This window comes from Dendropsophus ebraccatus, chromosome 3, assembly GCF_027789765.1.
Source record: "Dendropsophus ebraccatus isolate aDenEbr1 chromosome 3, aDenEbr1.pat, whole genome shotgun sequence".
Classification (NCBI taxonomy): Eukaryota; Metazoa; Chordata; class Amphibia; order Anura; family Hylidae; genus Dendropsophus; species Dendropsophus ebraccatus.
Window position 1 is genome coordinate 161276594 of NC_091456.1, and position 16685 is coordinate 161293278.

The 16685-nt window shown below is 40.3% G+C and overlaps 1 protein-coding gene across 2 annotated transcripts in view; it reads right to left on the reverse strand.

Moving 5' to 3' along the window:
• AP3B1 (adaptor related protein complex 3 subunit beta 1) overlaps positions 1-16685 on the reverse strand; it is a 156331-nt gene that overhangs the window by 14712 nt on the left and 124934 nt on the right. For both annotated transcript variants that reach the window (XM_069963026.1, XM_069963025.1), the window contains exon 25: positions 7188-7285. In XM_069963026.1, coding sequence (XP_069819127.1) covers positions 7188-7285 — 98 coding nt within the window. The remainder of the gene's footprint in view (positions 1-7187; positions 7286-16685) is intronic.

Here is a 16685-nt window from a genome sequence, read left to right on the forward strand (position 1 = left end):
GGGGTTTTGAAACTCAGTTCCATTGAAGTAAATGGAGCTTAATTGCAAACTGCACCTGAACTGGAGACAACAGTAGGGGGAAAAGTGGCCATTTTTTTGTAGCGCTGGATAACCCCTTTAATCAGAATGCTGGGAGCTCCCAGGTCCAGTCTGCAGAACACAGTCTAAGGATGGGATTCTACAGACAGGTGAATGACCCCTTAAGGATTTGAATCTGTATAGTCTGGAGGAAAGAAGGTAAAGCGGGGACATGACTGAACATTTTTACATATGCTAAAGGACTAAATAAGGTTCAGGAGGGAAGAGTTCTTAAATTAAAAAAAAAAAATCAACACAAGAACAAGGGGGCACAATCTGAGGTTAGTTGGGGAAAAGATTAGAAACCACATGAGAAAATGTTACGTTACTGAAAGAGTAGTAGATACTTCGAACAAACTCTCAGCAGATGTGGTAGGTAAATCTACAGTAACTGAATGTAAGCCTGCCTGGGATAAACATATATCTATCCTAAGATAATAAGAAGGGAAATACTAAAAGGGCAGACTAGATGGAGAAGTGGTGACTAGATGAGAAAAAGTGGTGTTTTTCTGCCGACAATTTTCTATGTTTTCTGTGACATCAGAGGTGATGTGTTGTCAAGAGAGCGAGACAGAGGAGCAAAGAAACTGTAGATAATACCTTTTGTAGTTCTTTGATGTGACATCACATCAGGGAGTGTGGCTAGAGCATAGAGACAAGATCCAGCCTAGCCTCCAGTGACATCAAAAGTTAAATGTGTTGTCTATGAAGAGCGGGAGGAGTGAGGGAACTGTAGACAATACATATTTTGTCATTATTTTATTTTCAACTTCCTGTTAGGGGTGAATCCCACAAAAGCACGCTAAAGCCAGTACTAGTAGTGATAACACTATATTAGAAAGTTATATATCTTGGGGTAATATAGAACTGGGGAGAGTTTTATTTCAATACAATTTTCTATACCATAGTACCCCTTACATTAAAAAAAAAAAAAAAATCAAAGCAGTCTAAAATATTGGGAACTGACACTAAATTTGTGCACCATACTTGTACCAGGAAAACAGCACGGAAGAAAAGGTCGAATTATTCTCTTTTCAAAAATGTGCAATTTAAGACTTTTTTAAGTACCTTTTAGGCAAAAACTGCTAAAAAAAAAAAAAAAAGGCATCAAAAATATAGTGTGCAAATGGCCGTAAAATAAGGAAATATTGCATTGTGTTTGTGGAGGTTTAACCTCTCTATTAAAAAGCAGCTCAAGATAGAAAAAGGAGGGATGGAGACGGAAAACTCTACCGGCATAGAGTTGCTTTTAAGCGGAGAGCACCGGCTGACCTAACATTTCCAGCAGAAGTGTACACTCACTTAGGACTTAAACCTTCTCCATTAGGCTATATTGAAGAGCAAATGTTCAGTAAATGAATGCAACTATGTTTATGTTAAAAGCCTGTTTCCTGCCGTCTATAATTAAAGGAAATTTTGTACAAAGCCAGGACTTTTTTTTTTTTTTTTTTGCAAAGCTCCCACAAATGGAAAGATGGCTAGCATTCATACGAGTGGATGCGCCGCTTCATATTTAACCTTAACACTCCTGTCATTAATGCTTTGTCTAACTTCTCCTATGAAAGACAAGGTACTGCTCCATTGAAGTAAAATTAAAAAATCAACTATACCATGTTTTTCCGAAGAGAAGATTCATTATTGCCAGCTAATGTATTGGCATAAAGAAAACTAACATCCTATCAGACAAGGCACACAGTCAATCCGCCTGCCCAGCCCCCTCCCATTTTAACTCGTGCTGTTTTATTGTTATAGGCAATTTGTACCACTCAGCATGACAGTGTAAACTGAATTAAGATTAATTTACATGCAAAAGAACACTTAGGATAGCAGCGTGGTAAGCAAATGTATCGCCTCGATTGCTGAGGTGGAAAAGAACCTGGGAAGGGGGGAAAAAAGCCAGTTTAATTAAGGGGCATCAAATATGATTGCTGGAGGTAGTTAAGGGGCCAGAAAATAGTAAGTGTCCGACTAGTTAAAGAATTAGCATCTTGCTTGCAAGGGATTTATAAGATAGATTCATAAATCTTAATAAGACAAAGTAAACACCTTACCTCTAACTTTCATCTGATGTCTTTCCAAAAAGGAGAATGGAATCGCTAGCAAGAAAAACTCTGCAAGTACTATTTAGTGGAAACACTGGCTGGAGATGACGTTGATAGCGTAGGATAACACCACTATGGCTTCTTTGGACAATTTGGGAAATATTTCTTGCAAGATTACATAGATGTAAAAGAAAAAAAACAAAAAAAACAAACATAGCCACCTATCCCGGAAATGAACCAGTCTTGATGCAGCTGGATATAAAGTAAAGGATTTTATAGAGGGTGAGTGCCACTTACGTTTTCTGCATATATTAAATTGAGCACTGCCAATACTCCAATTTTTTTTTTTTTTTTTATTCTTGTGTACTACCATTTAATATTTTTTATTATTTATTTTTCAGGCACCCTTCATTCCAGAGCGCTATACAAGCAATAGGGGGTGACAAACAGGAACATTACAAAATCTAAACACGTTACATGAATAAGGTAAATGGCAGACTGGTAAATAGGGATAGAAGACCCTGCCCGCGAGGCAGAAAACGGAAGTGGCACTCACATTCTGTAAAATCCTTCTTTATATCCAACTCTATCAAGACTGGTTCACTCCAGGGATAGGTGGCTATGTCTTTTTTTTTTTTTTTCCTTACAATCTACAAGGTAAGGGGAGGAAGACAGAAGGTAAAGGGCAGCTAGTCAAAGTATGATGCAGAATAATTTGTAGTCTAGTGGTTTGTGGCCTAGTATAAAGAGATAGGCTTTTAGGTGTCTACTGAAGGTCTTGATGGTGGATGAAAGCCGGATGTATCTGGGTAGAGAGTTCCAGAGTATGAGGGAGGTGGCTGTGTGAGGTACGAATAAGGGGGAGCACAAATGGAGGTCATTGGAGGATTAAAGGTTGTGTGGGGGGACTGTAGAGGGATATCAGGTTAAAGATATATGAAGGGGAAGGGCTGTGGATGGCCTCGTATATCATAGTCATCAATTTAAAATGAATTTGTTGGGCAATGTTGGGCCAGTAAAGGGACTGGCAGAGGGGAGAGGTGGATTGATCAGGCATGTGGTTCCTAAAGTAGTGCCAAACTATTCTCATTTTATAAAGACATTGTATACATTCTGATCACACTGTACGGATTCACTTACCACTTCAGGCCATAGTGTGACCCGAACATAAATGAGACCTACTAAATAGTGTAAATCAGGTGAAGTGGTAAGAGGCTTGTACACTGTGATCAGAAAATATACTAACAATATCAGATTGAATCCTGCTGAGAAGCACAAGATCAATGAATAACATGTGGACGTGTTTTTTCTACATTTGTAGATTACTTCTTGCAAGCTTTGTACAAATTTAAGCAAGTAAAAATGGTAAAAATGAAAAATATTTATAAACCCAGTGTTTGGCCAATACGTAGTAAAACCATAATTATAAAGTGGCCACAACTATATGATGTTACTTGATGTTGCTTAGATCATGACATGTTTTAAAGAGAGCTGCGGGTACGGCACATGACCCGCGCCTCTATTCATTCTCTATGGAGTTGCCGGAAAAAGCCAAGTGTTGTACTCTGCTCTCTCTGGCAGCTCCATAGAGAATGGATGGAACCGCCAGAGAGAGCCGAGTACAGCACTTGAATGGGGACAAGTAAGTTTGGGGTAGACAACCTCTTTAACATTGCCTCAAGGATCACCTTTAACAGCTGTAGCCTGAACGACTGTTCTCTCTCACCCATTCACCCCATACACATGAACTTTCTCCTCGATTGAGCATTCATGCCTTCGGAATGGGGAGAGAGGAGGCAAGTCGCTAGCAGATCCCTTTGCTCAGAAAGGGTCATGTTGCTGAAAACCAACATGTTCGTTCCTTCTCTCCCTCAACAGCATCTGTCAGGGGAGAGTCAGGAGACCACCATACACATTAGACAGCAGGCTGGAACTAAAATTGGTGAATTTGGTTGAGTTTGTACTAATTTGTATGGGGCCTTCATCATGAATAAAGGGGTTGTCCAGGGATAGGAAAATAATGGCTCTTTTCTTACAAAAACAGCACCCCACCTGTCCACATGTTATATGTGTTAGAGCAGCTCTATACCATTCACTTCAATGGAGTTGAACTGCAATACCATACTCGACCTGAACATGTGTGCTTCTTCTTTTGAAAAATAAGGCAGCCATGTTTTTAGATCATAAGACTGAACCGATTTATACCGATTACAATGTGCTGGTGCTTCACTTTGCTTCTTATTCTACAATGATGGCCTAATTTTAAAAGATGCAAATAAACTTATTGCAATTTATAATTTTCTTTAGAACTGGAGGACATTGCAGTTTACTATTGGCTAAGCCTCATGCTTTAGACTACTCACGATTTCTGTATACAAGTTAGTACGTCCTAATTCCTGTGGGCAAGAAATACAACCAACATAGCCAAGGATTTTAGAGGAAATAATAATAATAAAAAAAAAAAAAAAGCAAACAATAACACATAGACAACACATTTCTAACACACAAGAGTGTATGGATTAGATAATAACGGTCTGTGCGTCTCTGGCTGACATGGACCCTTATGATATCTTGTCCCCCGGCATGGAGCTACACAGCAAACAGAAGCAGATACTCGCCAGGGCGGCTTTCAATAGCTATTCTCTCAGGCAATGGAATAGGCATTACTCACCTTTATTTGCAGAGCAGCACTTAAGCAGCAATGAAGGCTTTAGCCAGCAGAAGGTAAAAAATATCAGAAGAGATGACAATGGACGTCAGTAACACAAGATAACAGTTCTAGTGTCCACATACAGAAAAATCCTAATCTGATGTAAGATTACTCCGACACTGAAGCACACTAGCTGTTTAGTTAGACAACATTAACTTTCATTGCCCATTTATACCGCTCACATACCTGATACATCAGGGGAGAAAGACCAAGACAATACAGATCTCTAAAAGGAAACCTCCTTGATGTCGGATTAAAAATAGGTAAGAACAACGTCCGTTAAAGGGGTTGTTCACCTCCCAAATTTTTTATATTTCAAATCAACTGGTGCCAGAAAGTGCAAGATATTTGTAATTTACTTGTATTATAAAATCTCCAGTCTTCCAGTATTTAACTGCTGCTGTATGTCCTGCAGGAAATGGGGTATTCTCTCCAGTCTGATACAAGGCTCTCTGCTGCCACCCCTGTTCATGTCAGGAACTGTCCAGAGCAGCAGCAAATCCTAATAGGAAACTTCTTCTGCTCTATAGATAGGAAAGAATACAGCACTTCCTGCAGGACATACAGCAGCTGATAAGTATGAGAAGACTTGAGATTTTCTTAACAGACGTAAATTACAAAACTCTGGCACCGATTGACCTTTAAGGGGTACTCCGATGGAAAAAGTCAACTGGTGTCAGTAAGTTATACAGATTTGTAAATTACCTCTATGTAAAAATATCAGGTCTTCCAGTACTTATCAGCTGCTGTATGTACTGTATGAAGTGCTGTATTATTTCCAGTCTGACACAGTTCTCCCTGCTGCCACCTCTGTCTGTGACAGCAAGTGTCTAGAGCAAGAGAGGTTTTCTATAGGGATCTGCAAGTGTTCTGGACAGTTCCTGTCACAGACAGAGGTGGCAGCAGAGAACAGGGAGAAGCAACACTCAGCTGTGCACTTCACTTTTCACATGCCTCTATGAGATTTTTTTTTCTTAAAATGACAGGTATGCTGATTTAAATCCTCTTTCTTTCTACTCAATGATGGAGGGACCTTTGCAAGAAATGCCACGTCCTCTGACAAGGTCAAGGTTGTCTTGAAAGGGATTATCAAGATGTACAAAAACATAGCTGTTTGCTTCTAAAAAATAGTGCCACATTTGTCCTCAGGTTGTGTGGGATATTAAAACTGAACTGCATTACCACAAACAAACTGAGGACAAGAATGGCGCTGTTTTGGGAAGAAATCAGCTATGTTTTTCTAATCCCTTCAATAATCTTGATTTGACCAAAAAATATAAGTCATTATTATTGTCTGTTTCAGACCCTAACATTGAGAGCGTGTGGATCTAAAGGCCCTATTCCACCAACAGATCTGACGACAGATTATCTGCCAAAGATTTGAAGCCAAACCCAGGAACAGACTATAATTGGAGAACAGGTTATAAAGCAAAGACTGGATTTCTCCTCTTTTCAAATCCACTCCTGGGGTTGGCTTCAAATCTTTGGCAGATAATCTGTCGTCAGATCTGTTGGTGGAATAGGGCCTTTAGGCAGCCACATAAGTATGGGGGAATACCTCAAGTATTCATTCCCCATACGTTGGAGGGAACTCGAATCATGCGGGGAGATTTATCAAACATGGTGTAAAGTGAAACTGACTCAATTGCCCCTAGCAACCAATCAGATTCCACCTTTCATTTTCCAAAGGTTCTATGAGGAATGAAAAGTGGAATCTGATTGGTTGCTAGGGGCAACTGAGCCAGTTTCACTTTACACCATGTTTGATAAATCAACAATATAAACAAAAAAGAGAATCAGCCTCTGACCCTATGTCCAAAAAGCGATAAGCTAGGTGGATGAATTATTAACCCAAATGAGGACATGGGATCCTACAGGTCATCTTATGCAAAGGGCTCCAATGACTGGTCATATTTGTATAGTTCTCTGTCTTCTCTACACATGCTATTGCTTAAAGGGATTGTCCCACGTTAGGAAAAAGGATGTGCAGCATCATGTCTGTCCATGTGCTCAATAAGCTCATCTCCATTCAAACAAACAGAAATAACATGCAGTGCCAGACACAGTCTATGGACATAGGTGGCACTGTTTCTGGAAAAGAGACAGAATAGAGTACTGAAGAAACTGATAAGACAATACAGAGGTCAGATCCTGTCAACAGTAACCCACCTCAATATAGCAACCGGAAACCGGTTAAAATTACAGACAGAAAATTTCCTATTACAAGCAAATATACCCAACCTGTGGCTCTCCAGCCTTCAGCTGTCAGGGCATGCTGGGAGCTGTAGTTCTACAGCTGTAGAGCCACAGCTTGGAGAAGACTGATGTAACATACATCACAGTGTCAGCTTTCTTACCCTGTTCTTTCTTAAAGTCTGTTTCCGACATGGTTACAGGTAAGAGAAGTTCTCCCGGTGGTGGTTGTATCCCGACTGAAAACTTGTCCTCTTTGGTGCTTCAAAAAGAAAAAAAAAAGTTGACATAAAAAACATAAAAACAAACACAAAAATAAACAAATAAGAAAATTTAGACTCTTGCATTCTAGTTAGAATTTTCTTTTAATCAAAATCTTATGGGAATTTATAGCGAGTGCCGACCAGTTACTTGGGCTGCACAGATATAAGGTTAGGATTCTTCTAGAGTTGGGCAGCTATATAAAAGAAATTATCTAATCCCAGTACACAAAATCACACACTGCAAGAAAATTAAATATTGTATAGTAGGAATCAGTTCCATGTGAGTTTTTTATTTTTTTTTATATCACACAGCCTCAAAGGCTCCTTACTATATCGATCTCAGCAAGGCGTATCAGTACCTTCTGAGATCTCCGCTAAAGCCTTTGAGTGATTCAAGAACAGGTCAAAAGGCTGATGTTGCTCACAACTATTCCTGACGGCTCTCTGGTCTATCACCTAGATTTTTTTTTCAGGCTGGGTTCACACTACGTATATTTCAGTCAGTATTGTGGTCCTCATATTGCAACCAAAACCAGGAGTGGATTAAAAACACAGAAAGGCTCTGTTCACACAATGTTGAAATTGAGTGGATGGCCGCCATATAACAGTAAATAACGGCCATTATTTCAATATAACAGCCGTTGTTTTAAAATAACAGCAAATATTTGCCATTAAATGGCGGCCATCCACTCAATTTCAACATTGTGTGAACAGAGCCTTTCTGTGTTTTTAATCCACTCCTGGTTTTGGTTGCAATATGAGGACCACAATACTGACTGAAATATATACGTAGTGTGAACCCAGCCTCAATCTGTTTCTATTTTCTTTTTGTCATTTTTTTTTATAATTTTTTTTTTGCACATTATTCTTGGAGAAGCCAAGATGCCTATACTTCTGGAGAAAAATTGTTTTTAGATCAACTGGTATCAGAAAGTAATACAGATTTCTAAATTACTTCTATTAAAAAAAGCTGTCCAGTACTTATTAGCTTCTGTATGTCCTGTGCTGCCACCTCTGTCCTTGACAAGAACTGTCCAGAGCAGGAGAGGTTTCCTATAGGAATCTGCTACTGTTCTGGACAGTTCCTGACATGGACAGAGGTGGCAGCAGAGAGCACTGTGTCAGACTGGAAAGAAAACACCACTGCAGAACATACAGCAGCTGATAAGTAAGTGAATGACTTGATATTTTTAATAGAAACAAATCACATATTTGTATCTGACTTTAATCTGTATGTGATTTTTTTCTATTCTTCAGAATATCCCTTTAACTGCATTTTTATACAAACTTTACAGCAGTCATGTAATAATAGGAAACAACAGAGTAGAGAGCACTTATTGACTTTGATGGAGGTTTTCTAGGCATGCTCTCTGACCTGTGGAGAGGTCAGTGATGGAGGGGAGAGCAGTTGTGAATGGCCTAATCCTGTATTATCTATATACTGGTGTAACTTTTCACTGTAATGCAGTCTTTGATAATAAGAGCCCAACGTAAGTATTCTTGAGCCCATCCTAACCTGGAAGACTCTGCATTTGATTACCAGTGTCTGAAGAAGTTGGATGCAGGCCTAGGGAGTCCTGAAAAACATGGATACAGCCTATGGCCTATGACTGCATGCATGTTTCCCAGGCGGCCTTAGGGCTGCATCCAACTTCTTCAGACACCGGTAATCAGATGCCGAGACTTCCGGGTTTGAATGAAGTCAAGCAGGCGCGAGGTGGACTCATCTCTAGTGTTCAAGGGCAGAAAACCAATTATCCGTCTATCTTGGAGATTCATGCTTAAAAGAGGAATATTACTGAACGCATTGCCTATAATTCTAACTAACATGACAAATATTAGCAATGTTCTATAGACGATCTATCCCTACTGATATTATTGATCGCATAGTAACACCCCAAGTAAAGCATATGCCAAAGAAATAAATAAGTGAATTCCAAGATTATAGTCGGTATTGATTGTGGATAGTCCTTTGGGTCCCATTATAATAAGAGAAATATAATTACTTATAATAGAAAATCAATTGATTGATGATCATGATATTTAAAAAGAATATTTACAATAGGTTATTGATGAGGGAAAGTTTTTTTTTTTTTAAGGAGGAGACAAAAAAAAGTATTGGCTGTATTACTAATGCATATGACTTTCATTCGTATAGGTTAAGAACAATATTAATAACAAAGAGGAGAATAGATTGTTCTGAAAATCAACGGCGAGTAATAAAGTCCTAAAGCATAAAAAACACCATCCTTATGTTAATGAGAAATAATGGTCTAACTATAATATACCATTTTATTGCTTGGGTCACAGCAGACTATATAGGATACAGGGTCATAGAACTGTTATGAGCAGTTAAAAAACAGCGACATGCGCTAACTTTTTGTTGTGGGTTGAGTACTGGTGGAGTATCGGCAAGTTTTTATCATCTCCCCAACTGGCCCATGTTTACAATGGCTGCTGTCATAGAAGTTTGGCTCAAACTGTACTATAATTGTGGCGCACAGCAACCTCTGTGATTAGGAAAAAGAACTGATAGTTCTAATTAGCTGTAAATTACCTATATATTTTTTTTTTTATTAAATCTTACAGTACTTACCAGCTGCTGTATGTCCTGCAGGAAGTGGTGTATTCTTTCTAGTTTGGCACAGAGCTCTCTGCTGCCACTTCTGTCAGTGGCAAGAATTGTCCAGAGCAGTAGCAAATACTCAGGGCAAATCTCTACTGCTCTGGACAGTTCCTGACATGGACAGAGGTGGCAGCAGAGAGAACTGGAAAGAATACACCACTTCATGCAGGACATACAGCAGCTGAAAAGTACTGGACGATTTGAGGATTTTAAAAAAGAAATAATTCACAAATCTGTCTAAAAAATTCTTTTTCTCTGGGGTATCCCTGGAATATGGATATTCCCATCTCAGCTTGTTATACCCTATCAATAGGATAGGTGATAACAAGCTGTCTGCACTCCATTCATTCTGCAATTTGCTGACAACTGCTTGTGAACCAATTTGCAGAAAGTCCATTTTGATGCAGAAATATTGTGGATTTTTTAGCTATAAAAAATTCTCGAAATTTCTGACCTTTGCCTGAGAGTCTCTTGGTGCCATGCTGATACCCTGATGATTTAATGGCCCCCTTGAAGGTACCACTGAGAGCACTATCCTGCACACATATTATTCTGCTTCCTGGACCCCTGTGAGTATAACCCGGGGGTTAAGTGGAACGGTAACAACAATCATGACTAAATTGGCAGGTTGGGTTTGACCAGACCTTGGAGTAAAACTGGAACTGGTTGTGATCATCTTTGTATGATTCCCCAATGTGCATTATAAAGTTTTTGTTCTGATGTATTTTGTAATATGCAGTGGCGTACATTTACCACGTGTGGTATTTGTTGTGCCTGCCTCTTTTGCATCAAACTTTTTCTAATTCTCTTTTAGAAGCGATCATTCGGTCAATAATCGAGTAAAAGGGCTAGTGATCAGATGAAGAGCGTTAAAATTAGATTAGATCTTTTGACCAAAAGTAACATTTTCAGCCACCCATCTGTATATAAACAGGCTATGTGCGGCCAATAACAATGAACGTTAATGGCTTTGTGTACAATACAGTGATCATTCATACAGCCCGGCCGCTTGGTTGATTACTTGGTCCCTTTACACAAGCTGATTATTGGCCAGGAGTGTCGCTAGAGATGTTTCTGCAACCAATAATCAGCCAAAGGGGCAGTGATCAGCTAAAGACCTGGTCAAACACCCAACTCAACTGATCGTATCTTTTGACAATGTTTACAAATTTATTTTTATCGCCCGCACACCTCCCTATGCAAACAGGACTTGGACATGTGCGTCCGAAAAAGAAAAAGGGAAACTGACAGTACAGATATGTATATAGGATATCTTAGAATATTTGCTGTCAGTTTCCAGATCACAAGCAGCAGTCTATACTTACCAGCCATGCTGCTTGTGATCTGGCATGCTGCGGACGCTGCTCGAACTTCAGGTCGCCACCTCCTCTGGAATAGTCCAGGAAGCATAACAATATCAGCGTGGCCGCTATGTATAGACTGCTACTTGTGATCTGGAAACTGACAGCACAGATATAGGGCCCATGTACACTATGGAAATCGCATGGAAAAGCTCCAGCGTATTCCCTGCGCTCCCCCCCCCCCCCCATGCTCCAGCTTGAACATCTGGCCTTTCCATAGGCTCCACTTTATGGTATAGCGGATTCCGCCATCAGTCCAAGGAATTGACATGTCAATTCTCTTTGGGCGGACCGCGGAATCTGTCTAAAAAGAATGGAGCCTATGGGATGAGCAGATCTTCAAGCAGTAGCACGGGGGGGAGGGGGGAGCGTACAGAATACGATTTCCATAGTGTGCAAGGCCCCATATAAAGGGCTGCATGAGTGATACATGGATCAATCATACCGACCATCTGCGCCATTTCTCGGCTGTGTGAAAACCACTAATCTCGCTGATTTCCGCTTGTTTGCAGTCCCCGCGGCTGTGAAATCTGTGCGTGTAAAAAGACCCTTACTTGTGACTGCAGAGTCTCTTATGAGTGATGTTACAATGGAAATTTACTAAAATTTAAAAGGAAAGAAAAAAAAACAACTTTTTGCAACCATCAATAGTTTTTTTTTTTTTTTTTGTAAACTGGTGATTGGCAATTTAAAGTGTTTCTCCTAAAATGACAACTTACGAAACCAATCATGGCAGATTTGTGGACGTAATCAACAATCCTAGCCAGCGGTGTCCTTTAAAATCAATTATCTGTGCTGCTTAAAAAACTCTTAGAATCTAGATTCTGAGATGTCCATATTACTGTAAAATTCACTTCTAAGAATTAGTAAAATAAACAGAAATTGCTTCCAACTATGCTTTGTCTCAATATATATAAAAAAACCGATAAAATTAAATCTTACTAAAACACAAAAAAATTGATTTTTTTACAGCACAGGTAACTAGTGTTTGTTATGCAAAACACATAGTCAGTGATTGGCATCTAAAGTCAATTGATCTGCCCATTACCACTATCTCCCAGCCCCCAGAGCCTCTGCTATAAAGCTATTGATCTAAACAGTGCCGATCGGTTTCCATTTTCTGATTTTGGGCAGGCCAATTAAGAATGTGAATAATTGTGATTACACCGCTTCAGGATCAATTACATCTGATGCAAGACAAAGTGCTTGTACTGGAACAACCCAAAGAACACGATTATGACGATTGATGCTTTTATGTTCTATGGTTCTTGAAGAAAGTATAGAAATAATTCTGAGATCAACACAAAACCTCAACACGTACTTCCAGCTAATGCATTTACTCTCCGAAAACGGAGCCCGCAGAAGGGACCATGGTAGTGTGTATTCGCTTTCTAATTTCAGTAATACTAATAATGGGATTCAAGACAGGATTCAATTAACCCATATTTAATAATCCTGATTCTGAGTAATTTAGCCTAGTATGTGAAATTTTACTAAATATGTTTAACTTATTAGGCTGCCCATATACAGTTTCAATGTGCTTTATCTGTACAAGCCTAATGGTATGTTCACTCGGAGTAAATCAGGCGGAATCCCGCCACGGAGGACTCCCGCCGCTCTCTGCTCAAAGAATTGACATGTCAATTCTTTGAGTGGAGACCACTGGCAGCGGAGGCGCACAAGCTCTCCCATAGACAGGCAATGGCACACTGAGGTGGCGGGGTTCCTCTGCTGCGGAATTCTGCCTGATTTACTCAGTGTGAACATACCTACAGTCGAAAACCACTTGGCAGAATCGTGGTAATTTCCAGTAAGGGCTCGTTCACACTGAGTAAAACAGGCAGGGGTTCCGCTTGGAAATTCCACCTGATTTACTCAGTGTGAACATACCCTTAAACTACATAGATCAGGCTACGTAACACTACTACTTTACATGCAAGAAAATTGCTAAAACATACAGCGCTTTCTTTTCTTTTGAGCAAATTGGTGCAGGCCCCAGGCCCCCTACTTAGTGTCTCAGCAATGTAAAAACAATTATATGTATCTAAAAAGTTTTTAACAGGTGCTGGAGTACCCCTTTAAATACCTAATAATGATTATCGTTTTCCATGCTTTGAGACTTTATTATTTACTTCTAAATGCCTAAAATTGGCACTCCTGATTCTTACAGGGGTTGAGGCCCTTAAGAATACTTGTCCAGTACAGCAGAAAAAAAATATCATTCACACACCAACCAGTGGATTTACTAATGCGTTTCTATTTTCTGATTGTAAAACCAGATAGTGGATTTACTAATGTGTTTCTATTTTCTGATTGTAATTTTATTTTAATACATTACAATAGGGGCAGTTATTTCCTGAGACTTTAGCATCTAGAGGTGTGCTTTACAGCAACCCAATGGGCATAGGAAACAGACTGATGGAAACAGATTTTAACAGGAAAGTTTGCTAGGCATGATCTGTGACCTGTGCAGAGGTACACTGTACAGGGAAGATGAAAAGCGAGATAACCTATAGTGAATGGTGGATCAAGATCGCTAATCTCAGGGAGACCAGTAAACGACAACACTGCAGGCTGCTAGTGAAAGCGCTCAATGCAGTGAAGTCCTAGTTGCATTGCCCCCTGGGAAACATGAATATGCAAAAGAAGAGCCTGTGGACCCTCATCAAACAGTCTCAAAACACAGGACTTGTTTTTCCCTTGTCATTACATTGACTTATAGGGACACTTAATATGGTTTCCTTATAGGAGCCACCCCTAGCCCGGGTCCTTCCCGGAGGGATATCTGGCTAGTCCTGTGTTTTGAAACTCTTTGATGAGGCTCCACGGGCTCTTCTTTTGCATGTTCATGTTTCCCAGGAGGCAATGCACCTAGGATTTCACTGCATTGAGCGCTTTCACTAGCAGCCGGCAGTGTTATCTTTGGCTGGTCTCCCTGAGATCAGCTATCTGTTTCTCTTATGGCTCTACTAGGAATTGCTCCCACCTAGAGAGAATCCTGCTCCACACTGATGAGGGGCAACACCCCAAAACAGCTGTATGTGGATGGATACCTGGCCTTGGTTTTTCACTTGTCATTACATTGACTTATAGGGCCACTTAATGTGGTGGTTTTAGTGGTTTCCCTACAAGAGCCACCCCTTGGCCGGGTCCTGGCCAGAGGGATATCTGGCTAGTCCTGTGTTTTGAGACTCTTTGATGAGGCTTCACGGGCTCTTCTTTTGCATAATCTATATACTGGTGTCACCTTTCTGTGATGATAGGGAATAGACTACTATACGGTTTTCATGAAGATATTTTTAAAAAATATAGATTTAAAAAAAATGTAACCAAAAATTGCATTCTTTCCCTCACTTGGTTGGTTGAACAATGAAAAGTTTCATATTCCTCTGTTCACAGAATTAAAAAAAAAAAAAGTTTACGGAAACCTGTCAGCACCCCCCCACCCCCCCCCCCCCCCCATGGAACCCACCCCACCCCAATAAAGGCCCCGGCATACATACCGACTTCTGCGCTTCCTGCTCCCGGACCCGTCGTGGTGGTATGGTCATCGGTTTACCTGCGCGCTCAATAAGCTGATGAGCTGATCTCTGCAGCAGGACCGAGACCGGGAATCGCAGGAGCAGCTATGTATGCCAGGCCCTATCCGGGGTTGGGGTGGGTTTGGGGGGTCTGACCTGGCAGACACGTTTCATTTAAGAGTTCATGAAAGAAAAAGTAAAATCACTAAAAATCCTTGTATCGGGAGGGGGCTAAAAATTGTAAAAAAAAAAAAAAAAAACCCCAACATACATTTAATGGCATCCAGCCACAGAATAAAGTTATCATTAGTGTTGAGCGGAGAGGCTGTACTGTTTGGGTTCAGTAACGTTCTCCGAACCCAGTTTGGCCTCTCCGCACAACACTAGTTATCATGCGATTTACCCATTGTTTCCTAGTTATGGGCTCGCTGGCAACTATCCCGATGCTGCAAAGGTTTGCTGGTTGAATGATGAGAGCTAAACAACTTTTACTGTAGGATTATACAGAATATTACTTGGGGATTACTTTCTAAAAAAGCCCATTATTACGAAAACCTTTAAAACATCATGCATTCCGTTCAGAAGCGGTCATTTCCAGCGATGTCATTGAAGTAACATTGCTGGAGAGCACGACAACTAACGTCTACCCGGTGTATGAAGGAAATCTATTTATAGGGTTGTTGGTCATCGCTGGCTGTTCTGTAATATTGATCGGCAGTGTTTGTCTAATAGGAAAATAATAAACAATTACTTTGCTATGCCAGAATAGGTAATCAGTTTTTATATATCTGATATAGCAAACCTCCCTAAACATAAAGGTGATGATCTGCATAAATCAATGTGCTATGGTACAGTGCTTGTATTTATCATTGCAGGCATCCTTTATTCAACACAGGAAAAGTCAAATTGTCCCATCAATAAACTGTTTAACACTATCTCTAATTCCTGGGTGATACTTACAATTACTCATAGACTTGTGCTTCTTTTTAACTCAAAATAATATAAAAAACAGCTATGTTCACACAACATATCTTTTCGTAAAAATACGGCAAGCGGCCATAGAAAACCCTGTCAGTGCACACTGAACGATGGTGGCCACCCCTTGCAATTTACAGGACTTAAAAAGTGTACATGTCATTTCAAGCTCTTGTGTGTATATAGGGAAAAGCACTATTTATGGCCATTATATAATTTGTATATAATATTTCTTAACCGTTTCTCCTCAGCAGGTTGGATTTTTAGTTTTCAGATGTCCCTGAGCTATTGGGTAGAGACTAGTTGCTATGATCCCTTCTATACATTGCACACTCCTCTATATCTTTGCAGTATCCCTCTGAAGCAGCATTAGCGTGGGGGACAACAAACAACAGCATTGAACAGCCTAAGATTTAATCCAGCACTGGTGTGAGACTCTAACTCTCACTGTAAACAAATGTAGACACTCTGCATGCTTCTGTATGCCAAGCAACTCCCCCTCCTGGCAGACTTCTATGGGCATGTAATGTACACCTCCATCCTCAAGACAGACTTGAACTGTTATTCGGGGTGAATGAAACCTTTTATTATCTTTAATAAAAGTTGCAATTGGTGTCCACACCGCCACCAATCATTAGGACAGGCTGGGAGAAACACACAGCTGTGTGCTTCACTCCCCAGCTCATTGCAATCCCCGTTCAGTTGCACTAGCTCCATTATAAGTTGCACCCCATTTCCATGTTAAGTAAACAACAGCACCGAGGATGAAGGTAAGAAAATCAACCTTAGGGCCTTATTACACCTTAAACCTAAAATCGTCAGGCGCCAACTGTGCATCGCTACGTTGCGGTCCCAGCCTGTGATTGGCTGAGAGACCTGTCAGCTGACAGGCCGCTCAGACGCTGCTGCCAGCCGG